We start from the raw sequence: 23156 nt of genomic DNA on the forward strand, positions 1-23156 counted from the left end.
TCTTTGCACTCTCCTTTGATTTGCAATGAATCAAACATCCATAACTGAAAAAATGGCCTCTGTACATCACACCAGGACGCCTGAGAGATCCATTTGTCTGTGCAACTAAGAGTGGGTGGATTAGACCACAGAGGAAGTAGTAGAGCAAGAACTGTGACTGTGGAGCTGGTAGCTGCAGAGGCAGTCACAGCAGGGAATGCAGCTGCCAGTTGGGCAGGGTGCCAGTCCTTCTGGCAGAGAAAGTGGTGGGTGGAGGTGGTGAGTGGGAGGTCTGCCCAGCCACATATTCTGCAGCTAGAGGGGCTAGTTGCTGTCTCTGAAGAGAGAACACAGTGACTAGGGGAACAGGAAAAAAGGAAGTAGGTAGACGAAGAGTACTGAAGGACAGCATCCCTTAAGTCTTCCACAGGAGTGAGGAAGACTACCTGTGGACCTCTGGGACCACCCCATTTGAGGATCCTCCTATTGGGCCATGGGAACCCCCAAAGCCCTAAATGCTAAGTACATACATTCTTTTTCTCTACTGCCACCTTTTTTTTAAAAAATGTGCAGTATTGTAAAGTAATTATCTTCCAATTAAAGATAAAATATTATAAAAATATGTCAAATTTAATATAAATTTAAAAAAATGTACATGCTCCCAATCTTGGCAGAGAGTCAGCTCTGGTAATAGAAAACAAATATGTGCTATAGTGCCATCTTCGGAAGATAAAGGGAAGACTCCTAACTCCCAATCTGTTAAATTATTAGAATGAAAGTAAATAAAGCCTTGCCTAAATAAGAAAGATATGTGGTCCTTCAAATACAGTAAAAGAGACACTTATCATCAAATATGAAAAATCATAGTAATATGGCTTCCCCAAAAGAAATTGTTTTCCAACAACTAGACACAAGGGTATGGAATATTGTGATCTAACTAATAATTTAAAATAGCTGTTATGAAGAAATTCAGTGAGCTACAGGAAGATTCAGAAAGTTAATACAGTGATCTCAGGAATAAAATTATGAACAGAAGAACTGCCTTATTAAAGAGCTATAAATTTTATAAGAAGAACTAAGCAGAAATTCGGGATCTGAAAAAGTTGATAAATGGTATGAAGGATGTATTAGGATATGCTGAAAATAGAGCAGATTATATGAAAGAGAATTAGCGAGCTTGAGGCTAGATATGTTAGATACAGAAAAATTATTCAGGTAGAAGAAGAGACGGAATTAAGATTTTAAACAAATGAATTTCTATGAGAACTATCTAAAAGCCAATATAAAAATAATGGGTATCACACTTCAGTCCTACTCCTAGGCATATATCAGGAGAAAAACATGGTCCAAAAGGATACTGGCACCCCAGTGTCCACTGCAGCACTGTTTACAATACCCAAGACATGGAATCAACCTAAATGTCCACCAACAGAGCAATGGAAAAAGATGTGGTACTTATATACAGTTGAAAATTACTCAACCATTAAAAGGAAAGAAATAACACCATTTGCAGCAACATGGATGGACCTAAAGATTGTCATACTGAGCAAAATAAGTCAGACAGAGAAGGAGAAATATCAGATGACATCCCTTATATGTGGAATCTAAAAAGAAATGATACAAATGAACTTACTTAAAAAACATAAACAGACTCACAGACTTAGAGAACAAACTTTTGGCTGCTGTGGGGAGAGATGGGGAAAAGGGACAGTTAGAGAGTCTGGGATGAATATGTACACACTGCTTTATTTAAAATGGATAACCAACAAGGACATACTGTAAAGCACAGAGAACCTCTGCTCAAGGTTACGTGGCAGCCTGGATGGGAGGGGAGTTTGAGGGAGAATGGATATATGTAAATGTATGGCTGAATCCATTTACTGCCCGCCTGAAACTATAATATAACAACACTGTTAATCAGTATACTTCAATACAAAATAAAAAGTTTAAAAAGTAACAGATACCACAGGAAGAGAAGAGAAAGAGACGGGAGCAGAGGGTATGCTTAAAGAAATAATCGCTGAGGACTTCATCTATTTGGGGAGGGAACTGGATATATGAGTCCACAAAACTAATAGACCACCTTATTATCTCAAGGCAATAAGATCTTCTCCAAGACACAATATATTAAAACTGTCAAAAGTCAACAGTAAAAGCATAATTTTAAAATGCAACCAGGGAAAAAACAGTAACTTACAGAGGAACCTCCATTAAAATAGTAGATTTCTCAGCAGGTCAGAAGAGAGTGGAATGACATATTTAAAGTGTTAAAAGATAATAGCTGCTGATTATGAATACTGTATCTGTCAAAGTTATCCTACAGATGAGAAGGAGAAATAAAGGCTTTCCCAGACAAATAAAAGTTGAGGGAATTCACCACCACTAGGTTTGCCTTATAAGAAATGTTGAAAGGAACTCTTTAAACTGAAATGTAAAGATGGAAGTACAAAAAACTGATTAAGGTGCTGCTGAGAATTATTATACTGTAACTCCTTTTAAGATAGTATATCATACTCTTAAAAAAAATCATAAAAGTTAAAGGAAAGGAGCATCATAAATAACCAAATCTGCTATAACTTGGTAATGAAATCACAGCATAAAAATAGATAATTTATGACATCAGAAATATAAAACAAAGTGGTTTAAAGTGGAATATTTATAGACAAATGAAGATAAATTGCTATCAGCAGAAAAAGGACTACTTCATTTATGAGATGTTCCCAAGTGACTTGGTGGTAAAGAATCTGCCTGCCAATGCAGGAACCACAGGAGATGCAGGTTTAATCCCTTGACTGGGAAGATCCCCTGGAGGAGGAAATGGCAACCCACTCCAATATTCTTGCTAGGATAATCCCATGGATAGAGGAACCTGGCAGGCTACAGTCTGTGGGGTCACAGAGAGTCAGACACGACTGAGTGACTGAGCACCATGAAGCAACCAACATGCTGTAAACTTTATGGTTTGCGTACTGGATCACTTATGGTAACTGAACACAAAAATATAGAGCAGAGTCATTAAATTAAAAGTGAATCATTAAAATAAAAAGTGAAGGGGGTAGAGACAAAAAAATCATTATTGAAAACCACCAACTTACAAATGTAGACAGAAACAGAAGATAAAAGAAAAAATGGAGAGACAAAATAACTATAAGGCAAAAGATAAAATGGCAATGGTAAAACCTTACATATCAATAATCACCCTAAATATAATATAAAATATAAACAGATTGAGCTCACCAATGAAAAGGCACAGAGTGACTTGCTAGATAGAAAACAAGATCTATTTGCTTCCTGCAGGAGTCTCATTTCAGCTGTAATATACATTTATACTCAAAGCAAAAAGACAAAGATGATATTCCAGTGGAAATTCACCAGAAACCATAGCCATGCTTACATCAGAAAAAATAGATTTCAAGCCCAAAAGGGTAATGAGATAAATAACATCTCTTTTCATGATAAATTGGTCAGTACATCAAGAAGCTTAACATTTGTATTAATAAATACATACGCTCCTAACACTGAAGCAGTGAAATATATTAAGTAACTAGTAATGGATCTTAAAGGAGAAGTAGATAACAATACAATGATTGTTCAGTTCAGTTCAGTTCAGTCACTCAGTCGTGTCTGACTCTTTGCGACCCCATGAATCGCAGCACGCCAGGCCTCCCTGTCCATCACCAACTCCTGGAGTTCACTCAGACTCATGTCCATTGAGTCCATGATGCCATCCAGCCATCTCATCCTCGATTGTCCCCTTCTCCTCCAGCCCCCAATCCCTCCCAGCATGTAGGGTACTTCAATAACCCAGTATCAGCAGTAGATATATTGTCCAGGCAGAAAATCAACAAGGAAAAGTTGTAATTCAATCACACTTTAGAACAAATCAACTATATATATATACATAATATACTATACTATATTATATACTATATATAGTTATATATATACACAGACACATATATATGCATATATACATATACACACACACATACACGGAACATTCCATCTGACAGCAAACAGATTACACATGCTTCTCCAGTGCACGTGGAACCTTCTCTAGAACAGAATACACGATAGGCCACAAAACAAATATTAGCAAATTTAAGAAGATTGAAATCATATAACTATTTTCTCTGACTGCAGTGGTATGAAATTAGAAATCAAAAAAGAGGAAAGTGAGAAGATCTACAGATGTGTGGAAACTCAGCAGTGCACTTCCATTGGGTCAAAGAAGAATTCAAAAGGGAAATTAGAAAAAGCTTTCTTAAATGAAAATGGAACCAAAGCAAATCAATTCTTTTGGAATGCAGCAAAAGCAGTTCTAAGAGATGAATTTATAGCAATAAATGCGTATATTAAGAAATCAGATTTCTTTTTTTAAAATATAAATTTATTTATTTTAATTGGAGGCTAATTACTTTACAATATTGTAGTGGTTTTGCCATACATTGACATGGGTCCACCACGGGTGTACATGTGTTCCCCATCCTGAACCCACCTCCCTCTTCCCTCCCCATACCATCCCTCTGGGTCATCCCAATGCACCAGCCCCGAGCACCCTGTCATGCATCAAACCTAGATTGGTGATCCTTTTCACATATGATAATATACATGTTTCAATGCCATTCTCCCAAATCATCCCACCCTCTCCCTCTCTCACAGAGTCCAGAGGACTGTTCTATACATCTGTGTCTCTTTTGCTGTCTCACATGTGGGGTTATCATTACCACCTTTCTAAATTCCATATATATGCATTAGTATACTGTATTGGTGTTTTTTTTTTCTGGCTTACTTCACTCTATATAATAGGCTCCAGTTTCATCCACCTCATCAGAACAGATTCAAATGTATTCTTTTTAATGGCTGAGTAATATTTAATGAGCCATATTTAATGGCTGTGTATATGTACCACAGCAAGAAATCAGATTTCAAATAAACATCCTACTTTGCATCTCAGTAAACTAGAAAAAGAACAAATAAGACCAAAATGAATAGAAAGAAGGGAATAAGATTCAGAGAGGAAATAAATAAAATGGAGACCAGAATAACAATGGAAAGGATCAATCATACTTAAAAGAATTACTGCACAAATAGAATTGTAAGAGACTACTTGAACAATTATATGACAACACATAACTCAGAAGAAATGGATATATTTCTAGAAGAAACCTACCAACACTGAATCAAGAAGAAATAGAGAATCTGAGCAGATCAGTAATGAGTAAGGACATTGAAACTGTAATCAAAACAACTCCAAACACAGAAAACTCTAGGACCAGATATCATCACTGGAGAATTCAATTAAACTTTTAAAGAAGAATACCAATTCTTCTCAAATTGTTCCAAACTATTGAGGAGGAGGGAACATTTCCAAACTTATTCTAAGAGGTCAGCATTATTTTGATACAAAAACCAAATAAGAATACCACAAGAAAACTATAGACCAATATTCCTGATGAATATATAGGCAAGAGTTCTTTTCCAAGTATTAGAAAACTGAATTCAAGAACATATTAAAAGAGTTATATGTCATGATAAAGTGGGATTTATCTCTGGGCTCAGCATATACACCAATCTGTGTAATCCATCATGTCAATAAAAAGAAAGATAAAAATGTCATGACCATCTCAATAGATGCACAAAAAGCATTTGACAATATACAACATACTTTCATGATAAAAACCTTTAACAGACTGGTTATAGAAGGAACATATCTCATGTTAACAATATATAAATGTATCACAGCAACAAGCTGTGTACCGTAAAGTTATGCAGTGTTACATATTTTTATTCAATAAAAGATAGTATATCATATATAATTAACACCATATAATTTAGCTTATGTGGGACTTTGGATAAGTTACTTCAATTTCTGAGACTCACTTGGGTCGTGGTAAAATGTGGGAGGAAAACTGCCAATTTGTTGTGAGAGTTAAATATCTTAGATGCCTCCTATAATATGTGGTTAAAATACTGTATCTGGAGTTATACTTTTGTAATTATATCTTAATATTATGTTTATTTAATTTTTGATTATAATTATTAGATCTTGTTGGCTTAAAATGGAAATTTTATATATTGTGTTTAAGGTGATGGTACTGAAATTTGAATTCATAATGGGCAGACACAATATTATCTCTTCTCAGATGGGCATCTATTGAGTCTTTCAAGGACCAGTTGTGAGTTAATCTGGAAATATTTGTGCTTGGTTGTGAGGACCTGCCCATAGCCCAAACAGCCTGCATCTGCATTAAGTACAATTTTTTAGAACCTGGAATTTCACCTCCCTTAGTGTATAGGTTATCTTCATAACATTTGCATTCCTCTAAATTCTGTAATTCCTGTTTTTTTTTTTTTTTTGGGTCATGAAACTCCTAGGTGCATATATTTTTTACAGGTAAATTAATATAATTTTACTCAGTACTGAGTGATAATTTTTTTCCCTGTTCATATGTACGTAAATGGTATCCAACTTCTGATGTTTTGATTTGTTTGTTTGACTCGATGGTGGTAACAAAGTCCTACTACACTTTTTGAGGAAAGTGTACTTCAAATTTTGAATTTTTATCTTTCCCTGGCCTAGTGATACATGACACTCTCCTGAGATACTGGGTAGCAGCCACCACAGCTCACAGTCAGCCAAGCAATCATGAGGGTTAGCAACTGATACAACCATTCTGAACCCAGACAACTCTTCTGCTTTTCACTTTAAGTACAGTATTCAATAAGTTACATGAGAATATTAAACACTTTATATTATAAAATAAGTTTTGTGTTAGATGATTTTGCCCAACTAAAGACTAATGTAAGTGTTCTGAGCTTGTTTAAGGTAGGCTAGGTTAAACATATAATCATTAGGGATTTGATTTAGGTCATACCTGAATGGTCTAGTGGTTTCCCCTACTTTCTTCAATTTAAGTCTGACTTTGGCAATAAGGAATTCATGATCTGAGCCACAGTCAGCTCCTGGTCTGGTTTTTGCTGACGGTATAGAGCTTCTCCATATTTGGCTGCAAAGAATAATTTTGGGGTTGACCATATGGTGATGTCCATATGGTGATGTCTTGTGTTGTTGGACAATGTGTGTGCTATGACCAGTGTGTTCTCTTGGCAAAACTCTCTTAGCCTTTGCCCTGCTTCATTCTGTACTCCAAGGCCAAATTTGCCTGTTACTCCAGGTGTTTCTTGACTTCCTACTTCTGCATTCCAGTCCCCTATAATGAAAAGGACATCTTTTTGGGTGTTAATTCTAGGAGATCTTGTAGGTCTTCATAGAACCGTTCAACTGCAGCCTCTTCAGCATTACTGGTCAGGGCGTAGACTTGGATTACTATGATATTGAATGGTTTGCTTGGAAACAGAGAGATCATTCTGTCATTTTGAGACTGCATCCAAGTAATGCATTTTGAACTCTTGTCGACTATGATAGATACTCTGTTTCTTCTAAGGGATTCTTGTCCACAGTAATAGTATAATGGTCATCTGAGTTAAATTCTCCCATTCCAGTCCATTTTAGTTTGCTGATTCCTAAAATGTCGATGTTCACTCTTGGCCATCTCATGTTTGACCACTTCCAACCTGTCTTGATTCATGGACCTAACCTTCCAGGTTCCTATGCAACATTGCTCTTTACAGCATTGGACCTTCCTTCCATCACCAGTCACATCCACAACTGGGTGTTGTTTTGACTTTGGCTCCATCTCTTCATTCTTCCTGGAGTTATTTCTCCACTGATCTCCAGTAGCATATTGGCCACCTACCGAGCTGGGGAGTTCATCTTTCAGTGTCCTATCTTTTTGCCTTTTCATACTGTTCATGGGGTTCTCAAGGCAGGAATAGGAGGTGGTTTGCCATTCCCTTCTCCAGCAGACCACATTTTGTCATTTTCAGGGGCTAGATCAGATAGAGAGAGTGCCTGATGAACTATGGACGGAGGTTCATGACATTGTACAGGAGACAGGGAAAAGACCATCCCCAAGAAAAAGAAATATAAAATAGCAAAATGGCTGTCTAAGGAGCCCTTGCAAATAGCTGTGAAAAGAAGATAAGCCAAAAGCAAAGGAGGAAAGGAAAGATATACCCATTTGAATGCAGAGTTCCAAAGAATAGCGAGGAGAGATAAGAAAGCCTTCCTCAGTGATCAGTGCAAAGAAATAGAGGAAAACAACAGAATGGGAAAGACTAGAGATCTCTTCAAGAAAATTAGAGATACCAAGGGAACATTTCATGCAAAGATAAGCTCAATAAAGGACAGAAATGGTAGGGACCTAACAGAAGCAAAAGATATTAAGAAGAGGTGGCAAGAATACACAGAACTGTATAAAAAAGATCTTCATGACCCAGATAATATCGATGGTGTGATCACTCACCTAGAGCCAGACATCCTGGAATGTGAAGTCAAGTGGGCCTTAGAAAGCATCACTATGAACAAAGCTAGTGGAAGTGATGGAATTCCAATTGAGCTATTTCAAATCCTAAAAGATGATGCTATGAAAGTGCTGCACTCATTATGCCAGCAAATTCGGAAAACTCAGCAGTGGCCACAGGACTGGAAAAGGTCAGTTTTCATTTCAATCCCTAAGAAGGCAATGCCAAAGAATGCTCAAACTACTGCGCAATTGCACTCATCTCACATGCTAGTAAAGTAATACTCAAAATTCTCCAAGCCAGACTTCAACAGTATGTGAACTGTGAACTTCCAGATATTCAAACTGGATTTAGCAAATGGAGAGGAACCAGAGATCAAATTGCCAACATCCACTAGATCACTGAAAAGCAAGAGATTTCAAAAAGCAAGAGTAAGAAACACCTATTTCTGCTTTATTGACTTTGCCAAAGCCTTTGACTGTCTGGATCAAAATAAACTGTGGAAAATTCTTAAAGAGATGGGAATTCCAGACCACCTCAGCTGCCTCTTGAGAAATATGTATACCGGTCAGAAAGCAACAGTTACAGCTGGACATGGAAAAACAGACTGTTTCCAAATTGGAAAAGGAGTACGTCAAGGCTGTATATTATCACCCTGCTTATTTAACTTATATGAAGAGTACACCATGAGAAACACTGTGCTGGATGAAGCATAAGGTGGAGTCAAGATTGCTGAGAGAAGTATCAATAACCTCAGATATGCAGATGACACCACCCTTATGGCCGAAAGTGAAGAACAAAAGAGCCTCTTGATGAAAATGAAAGAGGAGAGTGAAAAAGTTGGCCTAAATCTCAACATTCAGAACACTAAGATCATGGCATCTGGTCCCATCACTTCATGGCAAATAGATGGAGAAACAGTTGAAACACTGGCTGACTTTATTTTTGGGGGCTCCAAAATCACTGCAGATGGTGACTGCAGCATGAAATTAAAAGACGCTTGCTCCTTGGAAGAAACGTTGTGACCATCCTATACAGCTTATTAAAAAGCAGAGACATTACTTTGCCAACAAGGTCTGTCTAGTCAAGGCTATGGTTTTTCCAGTAGTCATATATGCATGTGAGAGTTGGACTATAAAGAAAGCTGAGCACCGCAGAATTGATGCTTTTGCACTGTGGTGTTGGAGAAGACTCTTTAGAGTCCCTTGGACTGCAAGGAGATCCAGCCAGTCCATCCTAAAGGAAATCAGTTCTGAATGTTCATTGGAAGGACTGATGTTGAAGCTGAAACTCCAATGCTTTGGCCACCTGATGCGAAGAGATGACTCATTTGAAAAGACCCTGATGCTGGGAAAAATTGAAGGCAAGAGGAGAAGGGGACGACAGAGGATGAGATGGTTGGATGGCATCACTGACTCAATGAACGTGAGTTTGAGTGAACTCCGGGAGTTGGTGATGGATAGGGAGCCCTGGCATGCTGTGGTCCATGGGGTCACAAAGAGCCAGACACACACAACAGAGCGACTGAACTGAACTGTACTGAGGCTAAGCTGTATTTGGTAGGATGAGTTTATCTGGATGTAGCCCTACTATACGTTAAGGAATACCCAGGAATTTGTCTCTAAATCTTCTGTAGTATTTTTATTTTATGACAAAGAACTTTTGATAATATATAAAATATCCTTATCACAGTGTGGCACAAAAATCTTATTAATGCTGATAAGTATTAATATGGCTGGATCAATGATAGCTGGCTAATATTTACTGAGAACTAACTCTGTGCCAGATACTGTGATAAGCACTTTATTAAGTCATTTATTATTTCACTGCAAGCCTGTAAGTGTTATATATAATAATATGATAAACTATCATTGTTACTATTTTACAGAACAAACAGATAAAGGGAAGTTAAAGTAGCTTTCTCAAGATCATATAGCTAGAATCAGGATTTAATAACTGGCAGTCTGGATCCAGGGCTTCCCTGGTGGCTCAGTGATAAAGAATCTGCCTGCTAATGCAGGAGCTATGGCTTTGTTTCCTGGGTCAGAAAGGTCCCCTGCAAGAGGTAATGACAACTCATGGTGGTAATCTTGCCTGGGAAATACCATGGACAGAGGAGCCTGGTGGGCTACAGTCTACAGGGTCGCAAATGAGTCGGACATGACTTAGCAGCTAAACAACAACAACAAAGGAACCTGAATTTCTCACTCTTGGAAATTATACTGTGGTTATGTAAAATATTAACATTAGAGTTTAGTTGAGAGGTGTAAGGGCCTTTGAATTAATTCTGTAAATTTTCTAAACCTTTAAAATCAGTTCAAAATATGTAAAAATCAATTATTTAAAAGTTATGATCCTAAAAGATGATGCTGTGAAAGTGCTTCACTCAATATACCAGCAAATTTGGAAAACTCAGCAGTGGCCACAATATTGGAAAAGGTCAGTTTTCATAAAAATCCAAAGGAAAGGTAATGCCAAAAAATGCTCAAACTATTGCACAATTGTACTCATCTCACATGCTAGTAAAGTAATGCTCAAAATTCTCCAAGCCAGGCTTCAACAGTGTGTGAACCGTGAACTTCCAGATATTCAAGCTGGATTTAGCAAATGGAGAGGAACCAGAGATCAAATTGCCAACATCTGCTATATCATTGAAAAAGCAAGAGAGTTCCAGAAAACATCTATTTCTGCTTTATGCCAAAGTCTTTGACTGTGTAGATCACAACAAACTGTGGAAAATTCTGAAAGAGATGGGAATACCAGACCACCTCACCTGCCGCTTGAGGAACCTATATGCAGGTCAGGAAGCAGCAGTTAGAACTGGGCATGGAAAAACAGACTGTTTCCAAATCAGAAAAGGAGTACGTCAAGGCTGTATATTATCACCCTGCTTATTTAACTTATATGCAGAGTACATCATGAGAAATGCCAGGTTGGATGAAGCCCAAGCTGGAATCAAGATTGCTGGGAGAAATATCAATAATCTCAGATATGCAGATGACACTACTCTTATGGCAGAAAGTGAAGAGGAACTAAAGAGCCTCTTGATGAAAGTGAAAGAGGAGAGTGAAAAAGTTGGCTTAAAACTCAACATTCAGAAAACTAAGATCATGGCATCTGAGCCCATCACTTCATGGCAAATAGATGGGGAAACAATGGAAACAGTGTCAGACTTTATTTTTGGGGGCTCCAAAATCACTGCAAGATGGTGACTGCAGCCATGAAATTAAAAGACACTTGCTCCTTGGAAGAAAAGTTATGACCAAGATAGACAGCTTATTAAAAAGCAGAGATATTATCTTGCTGACAAAGGTCTGTCTAGTCAAAGCTATGGTTTTTCCAGTAGTCATGTATAGATGTGAGAGTTGGACCATAAAGAAAGCTGAGTGCCGAAAAATTGATGTTTTTGCACTGTGGTATTGGAGAAGACTCTTTAGAGTCCCTTGGACTGCAAGGAGATTCAACCAGTCCAACCTAAAGGAATCAGTCCTGAATATTCATTGGAAGGATTGATGCTGAATCTGTAACTCCAATACTTTGGCCACCTGATGTGAAGAACTGACCCATTTGAAAAGACCCTGATGCTGGGAAAGATTGAAGGTGGGAGGATAAGAGGACGACAGAGGATGAGATGGTTGGATGGCATGACTGACTCAATGGATGTGAGTTTGAGTAAACTCTGGGAGGTGGTGATGGACAGGGAGGCCTGGCGTGCTACAGTCCATGGGGTCGCAAACTGTGGACACTACTGGGAGGCTGAGCTGAACTGATGATTTCCGTTTTTCTTTCTTTTTCTGAAATGAATCTTTACAACTCTTTCCCAGTACTTCCTATTTAATTTTTGTAATATTCATACCTTCTCCACATACAACAGGTAGCATGTCCTGTTGGAACTTCAGTTTCTAAAAATGCTGCAGTTTTAGATACAAGAACACTCATCACTATATATCATTCCTTATTTCATTCCAGTATCTTACCATCTTCTTTGTATCCAGAGAGTAAGTTCAATTTTGACCTAAGTGTCACAGATTACTACCATGTCTTTCCATCAGATATAGTCAATTCTAATTTTTATGTTGATGATTTTACCTGGCTAGCAATTCTAAATTTGTCCTTCCCAAAGGGTGTAGAATCAGATTTGTTTTGTGAGTTAGCTTAGTTAAATTATATTAGCAACTTTGGTTTAATTGCTTCTAAGGGACTTCATCCCCAAAGTACTAGAAATTTTCTAAATTCTACTCAAACCATACTGTGAACTTTAAATTGCTTTTGGGATTAAAAACATCCTCAAAGCAGCAAAGATCTTAAGTTGTTTTGGTACTCCATTGGCTGATCCTTTACTAGTGAAATAAATGACTATAAAAAGCTCTAGCTTTCATTTTTACTGAAAACCAGTTCTGTTTTGCTAGTGGTTAGTTGCCTTTTTTTCCCACAGTGTAGAAATGGCAGCTACTTTATATTAATGAAAAAAGTGATAAACAAATACTTCTTTGTTTAGTTGTTTTACTAAATTTTACTGAATTTACTGGGTTCGAATTTATGAGACTAGCAATCTCATAAAAAAGTAAGTCAACTTCTGTTTCTGTTTTAATATAAAAATACTAATACAAGTAATTATAACATATTGCTAATGCTTAAGAATATTTTAGAATGACTCACCTCTCTTTATTATAGGTTTTCTGAACATGTAGTGAGAGGATCATCAGCAGAGCAGCTCTTAGAGTAGAAGTTAAGCTGCTAGATTTCTGTGGAGGGAGAAGCTAATCTATATTTTCTCAAGCATGGAGGTAAAAGAGTAAATTCCCTGTCCCTTAAATCTTTCAGTTCATATATATATATTTTTGTTTTGAGTGGAGATTATGACAGGTGCACTAAAGTTTTCTGAGATCAACTTGTTATTCTTTATCTGGCAGGAAAATAAAGTTACCTAGATGTCCCAATTTGTACCAAAAGAGACTAAGAAGAATAATTGTATATAAAATATTTTCTTTTATAAGTATTGCTGCTGCTACTGCTGCTAAGTTGCTTCAGTCGTGTCCGACTTTGTGTAACCCCATAGATGGCAGCCCACCAGGCTCCCCCATCCCTGGGATTCTCCAGGCAAGAACACTGGAGTGGGTTGCCATTTCCTTCTGCAATGCATCAAAGTGAAAAGTCAAAGTGAAGTTGCTCAGTCATGTCCCACTTTTCGTGACCCCATGGACTGCAGCCTACCAGGCTCCTCTGTCCATGGGATTTTCCAGGCAAGAGTACTGAAGTGGGGTGCCATTTATAAGTATTACTAATGCCTTAATTAATATTTTAGGATATTATAGGTATACATTTCTCCTCAAATTAGAAATGACCAAACATCCTTTTGCTAAAGATGTATCTTTTCAGTTTGTTTTTCTAGTCGCAATCTATTTGCAACTGATGTTATATTACTGTTGATGCAGGATTACACATACCATTTGATTTTAGTAGCTGTAAAACAATTATTTTTGTTACGGATAACATTAGTTGTATTCTGGAATGTTTGATCAAAATGTTATGGTGACATTGCATTCAAAATAATTTCAAACTCATAATGTGAGACATAATTCTAACCCAGCTATATTTGTTCTGACTCTCTTCTAAAAAGGGCACATTTTCTTTTCTTTGAATTTAAGCCTTCTTCATGAGTTCTGAAAGTCTAACTGATTTTAGCTTAGAGGATTTTAGCATAGTCTTATGCTATCTGTGTATCCAATTATAGGTCCACATTACCCATAAGGGAAACCACTTAAGGCTGCAAACAACTCTTACAAACACTGTGATAACAGATCCACATGTATTCCAACTGCTGCAGAATTTCTTTTGTTGAAAGAAAATGGGAAAGATCATTAGTTAATGGAAAGACCATTACTATGGGAAAGACCAATCAGTCTTCTGTTACAGAATTTGTCCTGCTGGGGCTTTCTGGCTACCCAGAGCTTGAAGCCATTTATTTTGTGCTGGTGTTATTTATGTACATGGTGATCCTGCTGGGAAATGGTGTCATCATCATTGTAAGTGTCTGTGACTCTCACCTGCATACCCCCATGTACTTTTTCCTCAGTAACTTATCATTCTTGGATATTTGCTACACCAGTTCTTCTATCCCCTTATTTCTCAGCAGCTTCTTAACTTCAAAGAAGACCATTTCCTTCTCTGGATGTGGAGTACAAATGTTTCTCTCCTTTGCTATGGGAGCCACGGAATGTGTCCTTCTAAGCATGATGGCATTTGACCGCTATGTGGCCATCTGCAACCCTCTGAGATACCCCATCATTATGAGCAAGAATTTGTATGTGCCTATGGCTGTAGGGTCCTGGATTGCAGGGGGTGTCAATTCTATGTTGCAGACCTCTCTTGCAATGCGGCTTCCTTTTTGTGGGGATAATGTTATTAATCATTTTACTTGTGAAATCTTGGCTGTCTTAAAATTGGCCTGTGCTGATATCTCCGTAAATGTTATCAGCATGGTTGTTGCTAATATGATTTTTCTTGTGGTCCCAGTACTTTTTATTTTCATTTCCTATGTTTTCATTCTCTCTACCATCCTGAGGATTCTTTCTTCAGAAGGAAGGCGCAAAGCCTTCTCTACCTGCTCTGCCCACTTAACAGTGGTGATTATATTCTATGGAACCATCCTCTTCATGTATGCAAAGCCCAAGGCTACAGATTCCTCTGGTATAGACAAAGTCCAAGTCACAGACAAAATCATCTCTCTCTTCTATGGAGTCGTGACACCTATGCTCAATCCTCTCATCTACAGTTTGAGGAACAAAGACGTGAAGGCAGCTGTGAAGAATATACTCTGCCAGAAATGCTTCTCAGGAGAAAAGTGAATGTTGCTTTAAAAAAATTCATTTACTCTGAATGCAGGACTAGTTCTCACCTGTAAGTTCCAAAATAAATGTAAGGATTGGTAGCACCATTGATTCTTCAAATTCTCATTTTTCTGTTCCTAGGGTCTAAATGTGAGAGAAATCTAAGGCCCACGTTCTTCATGACTCTCTTAAAGAGAAAAGGGAAAGAAATCTATGGGTAGAAAAGATTCTCACCCAAACCGCAGTTAGTTTAACTCTAGAATGATGAGTTCTATAATCTTATGTAAACAGAAGTAGCATTTAACTAGTTTAACCTCTTATCTTCTATGTGCATCAATTTTCTAGTTTCAAAACTTTCCTAGGAAGGTAAAGTACAAAGTGCCTTTTAAGGGTCAGCGTGCTAAATAAATTCAGCACTAAATGATTCATAATGGGGTAGTGTTTGACCTTAGAGAGGGATGACCACTTTTGGATGTTAGATACCTGGCTGTGTGTATATCATAGGAAAGAGCAGAAAAATGATGCTATTTTTCCTAGAGCTGATATTCTCTTGCCTGCAATCTGGCAAGCATACTTCTGTACAGAGTTGTCTGAAGGAATGTGAGGCTTTGTGCATACATGCCAACTGATGAGGAAATTTGGTCTATTTTTGTTTCAGCAGATGAGTAGTGGTGACTTTGAGTGAAAATTATAATTACTGTTAAGTGACATAAAAATTACTTAGTTTCTGAAGAACTTGGGAACTTGGTAATAATGGATTTAAAGTGTCACAGATTAGGTGTTTTTACTGTTACATGAATTTCCTGTAAAATATGAGCTTTCCATTCATTCAAGGAGTCATCTCTTCCTTAATTCAATTATTCAATCAACCAGTGTTTACTGAGTATCTACTTTGTTTCAGGCATTATGCTACCTGTTAGCAATATATATATATTGCAATATATATATATACACACATAAATATATATATATACACATAAATATAAATATAAACAACATGGAACTGAAAACCAAAACATCACCAAGGGGTGCACAATCTTGTGGAATATAGACTGACTTGAAAAAAATATGAAGAATATTTAATATTAAATATTTACCTTCTCCACTATTTTCTAAACTGGTTCCTTTGTTTGCATTCAAATGAAATGCGTTCATAGTATGTTGGATCTTTATTGCACTGAAGGAGTGAGGGTAGAATAGGACATTCTAAGAAGTCAGATCTCTGATACCCCCTAACCCTCTAGCTGGCTGTGCCTTTGTTTCTTATGTTCTGTGTTTCTTAATATTTCATTTGGGAAAAATGAAAGTTGCTGGGAAAAGTTTTAAAACTACTATGGTATACTATAGCATCTAGTAAGAGTTGTAAGAAAGAACTGGATACTTTTGAATTGGTGTTTTAGAGGGGTCATTTTGGAACTGCAGAGGATGAAGTGGTACACCTCCTGCTGATAAATTCCTTGGTCACTTTCACATTTCTTGACCAGCCACTTGCCCTTACCTTGTTTTCCTTCCTGTAGGCTTCAGAGTACTGAGATCCACTCATTTCCTTGCAGTTTTTATTCCCATCCTGATCGGTTATGGAACAAGGTTTCTCAAATAACTTTCATGATTCATTCTTTCCTTTAAAGTTTTACTTTAATTAATAGAGGCAACAGAGAAGAAAAAAAAGATAGCATGAATGGGAACATTCCACAGGTTTAGAAAATCTTCCAGACTTTACCAGAATTAGCTCTGATAAAAGAGAACCAATTTGACTCCTGAATGCAAATTTCTTTCCTCATTCTTTCCTTATATTTCTGTTCCTTTTTTGGTTTTAAACTTCACTAAATACTTAATGTATTTTTTTTTTTTTTTTGGTCACTAACACTATGCTCTGTAGTATTTCCCCCTCAACTGTTCAGTATTTACCTTATTCTACCTTGTTCATTTGTGTTTACAAACATATTCATATATGCAAATGTAAAGAACATTTTAAGGAAACCCGGAGTCAAATAGTATGTTGTTAGACCATCTCTGAAATCACACATTCTCTGAGTTCTACGGTTATTAAAATCCAACTTGAAAAAGATCAGTTGGTCAATGTGAGGTGAGTATAGAGTGCAATCCTTTATATGAAAATGTTAGAAAACTTTAAGGTACTAGAGAAATGGGAAATATGATTATTTTATATATTAGTTTCTCAATAGCAGATCAGATCTCAAAACCAGATCCCGTATCACTATGAACTTCCCTATTAGAACTAATTTTGGATCCCATCAATTTTGTAAGGTAGTTATTCATTGTCATTTATATCTGATTTCCTCTTTTATTTCATTGTGGACCCATTGGTTTTTTAGTATCATGTTGTTTAGTCTCCATGTATTTGTTTTTTCCTATTTTTCTTTCTGTTTGATTTCCTAGTTTCATAATGCTAGGGTCAGAAAAGACACTTGAAATAATTTCTGTCCTCTTAAATTTGTAGAGACTTACTTTTTGTCCTAGTATGTGGTTCATGCACACTTGAAAAGAATGTATATTTTTGAATGTAGTGTTCTGTGGGTGATGATTAAGTCTGTCTGGTCAATTGTGTCTTTTTTGTCTCTTTTTAAAATTTTTTAAATTGGAGGATAATTTCAATATTGTATTGGTTTCTGCCCTACATCAACATGAACATCCCTCCCATCTCCCACCCCATACCTCCCCTGTAGGTTGTCACAGAGCACCAGATTTGATTTCCCTGCATCAGGGCAAATTCCCGCTGACTATCTGTTTTACAGACAGTAATGTATATGTTTCAGTGCTACCATCTCAAATCCTACCCCTCCTTCTTTCCCCTACTGTGTCTGAAAGTCTGTTCTTTATGTCTGCATCTCCTTTGCTGCCCTGCAAAATTTGTTCATCAGTGCTATCATTCTAAATTTCACCCATTATGTTTTGATTAGAGCAGTTAGTCCAGTGCCATTGAAAGTAATTATTGATAGATATGTACTTATTGCCATTTTAACCCTGTTTTCTAGTTGATTTTTTTAGTTCATTTTTGTTTCTTTTTTCTTTTTTCTTTTTCGATTTGATGGTTTTCTTTGATTTTTATGCTTGAGTTATGTTTTTTTTTGTGTGTGTGTGTGTGTGTGTGTGTGTGTGTGTGTGTGTGTGTGTGTGTGTGTGTGTATCTATTGTATGTTTCTGATTTCTGGTTACCCTAGTTTTCAAGAATGTTAACCCACAATAATACCTATGTGCTTCAGACTAATAGTCATTTAAATTAAAATGCATTCTAAAAGATCCATGTTTTTTTACTTCCCTCCCCCAAATTTTGTGATTTTTCTTTCCTACTTTACATGTTCATGTTTATCTACTTATTGTAGCTATAATTGCTTTTACAAATTTTTGTTTGTTTTTTTAAATCTATGTACTGGCTTAGAGTGATCTTCAGTTCAGTTCAGTTCAGTTCATTTCACTCGCTCAGTCGTGTCTGACTCTTTGCGACCCCATGAATCGCAACACGCCAGGCCTTCCTGTTCATCACCATCTCCCGGAGTTCACTCAGACTCACGTCCATCAAGTACGTGATGCCATCCAGCCATCTCATCCTCTGTTGTCCCCTTCTCCTCCTTCCTCCCAGCATCAGAGTCTTTTCCAATGAGTCAACTCTTCTCATGAGGTGGCCAAAGTATTGGAGTTTCAGCTTTAGCATCCTTCCTTCCAAAGAAATCCCAGGGCTGATCTCTTTCAGAATGGACTGGTTGGATCTCCTTGCAGTCCAAGGGACTCTCAAGAGTCTTCTCCAACACTACAGTTCAAAACCATCAATTCTTCGGTGCTCAGCCTTCTTCACAGTCCAACTCTCACATCCATACATGACCACTGGAAAAACCATAGCCTTGACTAGACAGACCTTAGTTGGCAAAGTAATGTCTCTGCTTTTGAATATACTATCTAGGTTGGTCATAACTTTTCTTCCAAGGAATAAGCGTCTTTTAATTTCATGGCTGCAATCACCATCTGCAGTGATTTTGGAGCCCCCCAAAATAAAGTCTGACACTGTTTCCATTGTTTCCCCATCTATTTCCCATAAAGTGATGGGACCGGATGCCATGATCTTTGTTTTATGAATGTTGAGCTTTAAGCCAACTTTTTCGCTCTCCTCTTTCACTTTCATCAAGAGGCTTTTTAGCTCCTCTTCACTTTCTGCCATAAGGGTGGTGTATTTGCCTTTCCTATTGTGATTTTTCCCTTCCCTATAGACTCTTGCTTCTTTGCTGTTTGGAGAGGACCTTTCAGTATTTCTTTTAAGTTAGGTTTAGTATTGTTGTAATCTTTTAATTTTTGCTTGCCTGAGAAATCCTTTATTTTTCCTCCTAGTTTTAATGATAATATTGCTGAGGAGAGTATCCTAGAGTTCAGGTTTTTTTTTCCTTCCAGGATTTTGAAGATTTCATGCCACTCCCTTTCTGCCTGAAAAGTTTCTGCAGAGAAATCAACTGATAGCCTTATGGGTGTTCTCTTGTAACTGTTTATCTCTTGCTACCTTTAGAATCCTCTCTTTAATTTTTTGTCATTTTAATTAGTTATGATATGTCTTGATGTGAGTCTGTTTGATTTCATCTTGTTTGGGACCCTCTGTGATTCCTTCATCTAACCCTTTTTTAGATTTGGTAAGTTTTCAGCCATAATTTCTTTATATACATTTTCAGTCACCTTCTTTCTCTGTTCCCCTTCTGGAACATATTATGCCTAGGTTGGCACTCTTTATATCTTATCATAGATCTTGTATATTGCATGTATTATGTATATATGTATACATATATATGACAATGCTGCTGCTGATGCTATGTTTCTTCAGTTGTGTCCAACTCTTTTTGACCCTGTGGACTGTAGCCCTCCAGGCTCCTCTATCCATGGAATTCTCCAGGCAAGAATACTGGAGTGGGTTGCCATTCCTTTCCCCAGGGTATCCTCCCAACCTAGGGATCAAACCTGAGTCTCCTGCATTGCAGGCAGATTCTTTACCATCTGAGTTACCTTGGAAGCCCATATATGGGACAGTAACAGTTGACAAACCTAGACAACATATTAAAAAGCAGAGACATTACCTTTCTGACAAAGGTCTGTATAATCAAAGCTATGGTTTTTCCAGTAGTCATGTGTAGATGTGAGAGCTGGACCATAAAGAAAGCTGAGTGAGTGGGTGAGTGAAGTCGCTCAGTTGTGTCCAATGCTTTGCGACCCCATTTCCTAAAGGAAATCAGTCCTGAATATTCATTGGAAGGACTGATGCTGAATCCGAAACTCCAATAGTTTGGCCACCTGATGCGAAGAACTGACTCATTTGAAAAGACCCTGATGTTGGGAAAGATTGAAGGCAAGAGGAGAAGGGGACAACAGAGGATGAGATGGTTGGATGGCGTCACCGACTTGATGGACATGAGTTTGAGCAAGCTCTGGGAGTTGGTGATGAACAAGGAAGCATGGTGTGCTGCAGTTCATGGGGTTGCAGAGAGTTGGACACAACTGAGTGACTAAACTGACTGAAGGAGAGAGAAAAGAGAATGATTCATGGTGCCATGATGTCAATATTGTTCCAGGTTTTGAATTCTTTATCACCTCTATTTGGGCTTCCCTGATAGCTCATTTGGATCATCTCTATTCTTTTGTTAAACCGATTCTATGAATTTTAAATTTTTGATATTATAGTAATACTTTCCAGTTATAGACTTCCATTTGGTTCTATCTGTAGTTATTTCTCCACTGAGATTTAGTATTTTTTCCTTCTTTGTGAATGTTTTTTCCTTTACTTTATCTAAATAGTTTTACTAGTTGTTTATCATCCTTTCTTATAATTTCAACATTTGGGCTATCTCAGAGTTTTGATTCCTACTGACTGCCTATTATCTTGAAAGTGTGTCATCTATTTCAGCTTCTTTATATAAGTAATTTTGGATTGTTTCCTGGACAATGTGACATTTGGAGACTATGAATTACAATAAATTCCTATGTGCTGGTTTTGTGATGAACCTGGTTTGAATCAAGCTATAAATGTGGTATTTTTGTTAACTGTTCATATTTTAGTTAAATGTACATTTTTCATCTTTAGCTGAGTTGTGCATACATAGCATAGGAGTCAGTCAGAGAACCTGGTTAAGATTTTGACATAGAACATGATGCTTTTTCTGTATCTCTCCTTTCTGGAATTTTCTCCGTAAGTTAGAGTGGCTTTGATTTCCCAGAACACAATTGGCTTGTCCAGAGAAAATGCTAGTTTAATATCAGAGGTTTTCCCATTCCATATAATGCCTAGTTCAGCCAATAGCCTGAAATGTGAAACTCACATAAAAACATTACTTCTTCTGAGTAATTTTTTTGATACTTTGTACAAAGTTGATAGTTGTCATCTCTGAGAATCTTGAGTTTTATAGGAGCTCTTTCAGTCACAGTGAAAACAATAGAAAAATTAGAAGCTCCCACCACATATTTTATGACTAAGAAGGTTTACACTTCTTCCTTTCTATGAGATTGCCCTCTTCCTAATTCACTAACTAATCATACTTATGTCATTTCCTAATATACAGCAAAAACAAAGTAATGCTGATATTTGGAATGGAGAATATGCTATAATGAATAAGGATTTTGAAATTCTCCTGAGGCCAGATTTGAGCATACCATAAGGGTTAAATGTAACTTAATAGTGAAATTTGAATATATTGTTGTCTTCAGTTCAGTTCAGTTCAGTTGCTCAGTCATGTCCAACTCTTTGTGATCCCATGAATCTCAGCACGCCAGGCCTCCCTGTGCATCAACAACTCCCGGAGTTCACTCAGACTCATGTCCATCGAGTCAGTGATGCCATTCTGCCATCTCATCCTCTGTCTTACTAAGGGTTAAATGAGGCATTATTTGAAAGCATATGACTCCTAGGAGGGCCTCATTACATTTTGTATTTCTCTTTTTACTCTATCTGGCTTGTTAGTCTCTTTTCACCTCAAGTCTCCCCATCATCTATTCCTTCCTTAATCAGGTAAAATGAAGGCTGAACTCCTGAGTTTACTTCCTTTGGTCAACTCCTCCTCTTTAGTCACTTCCTACTAGTGCTTCCTCTGATTTGCACTTTACTCAAATGGAACCACTTAGGAATTCATAATTAACTACCTTATTGTCCAAAACTCAGAGAACAGTAGATAATTGGTATGTACATAAACGGAGAAGGCAATGGCACCCCACTCCAGTACTCTTGCCTGGAAAATCCCATGGATGGAGAAGCCTGGTGGGCTGCAGTCCATGGGGTCGCTAAGAGTCAGAAAAGACTGAGTGGCTTCACTTTCGCTTTTCACTTTCATGCATTGGAGAAGGCAGTGGCTGCCCACTCCAGTGTTCTTGCCTGGAGAATCCCAGGGACGGGGGAGCCTGGTGGTCTGCCGTCTATGGGGTCGCACAGAGTTGGACACGACTGAAGCGACTTAGCAGCAGCAGCAGCAGCAGCAGCAGCATGTACATAAAATGTACTAGGTAAAAAAAAAATAATAGTAAGCTCATTATACTATCTTAAAGTTTCTTTTAATTAAGTAATACCAGTGAAAAGTACAGCATAAGATTGTCTCTCACTGCCTCATTCAGGTACAGACACCCATGAATCATTGCTTAACTTATTTATTTTCAAAAACCAGAGAGCAAATAAGGAAGGCAGTAGGTGGAAGAGGCAGTATAATTTAATTAATTTATAAGACATCTTTGTGGTGTGCTAGGTGTCTTGTATATACCATCTTTAAAAAATTTTTATTTTTTAATTGAAGGATAATTACTTTATGAATTTTGTTGTTTTCTGTCAAACCTCAACATGAATCAACCATAGGTATACATACATCCCCTCCTTTTTGAACCTCCCTCCCATATCCTTCCCCATCCCACCCCTCTAGGTTGATACACCATCTTTTAAAATTTGTTTAATTAATTAATAATGATAGATAGTGTAATGAAGTGCTGACTCGGAGTTGATTTCTTCTTTAA

At 37.3% G+C, this 23156-nt stretch overlaps 1 protein-coding gene across 1 annotated transcript; it reads left to right on the forward strand.

Moving 5' to 3' along the window:
- The first annotated feature begins 14231 nt into the window (after positions 1–14231).
- Positions 14232–15194, forward strand: LOC101103627 (olfactory receptor 13C7-like). Its single transcript, XM_012114668.3, has one exon. It carries the CDS (start codon positions 14232–14234, stop codon positions 15192–15194), a length of 963 nt encoding a protein of 320 aa, XP_011970058.2.
- The last annotated feature ends 7962 nt before the right edge of the window (positions 15195–23156 follow it).

This window comes from Ovis aries, chromosome 2 (assembly GCF_016772045.2).
Source record: "Ovis aries strain OAR_USU_Benz2616 breed Rambouillet chromosome 2, ARS-UI_Ramb_v3.0, whole genome shotgun sequence".
Taxonomy (NCBI): Eukaryota; Metazoa; Chordata; class Mammalia; order Artiodactyla; family Bovidae; genus Ovis; species Ovis aries.

Coding starts and splice junctions, on each gene's coding strand:
- LOC101103627 (XM_012114668.3), top strand. CDS start 14,232: ATGGGAAAGACCAATCAGTCTTCTGTTACAGAATTTGTCCTGCTGGGG.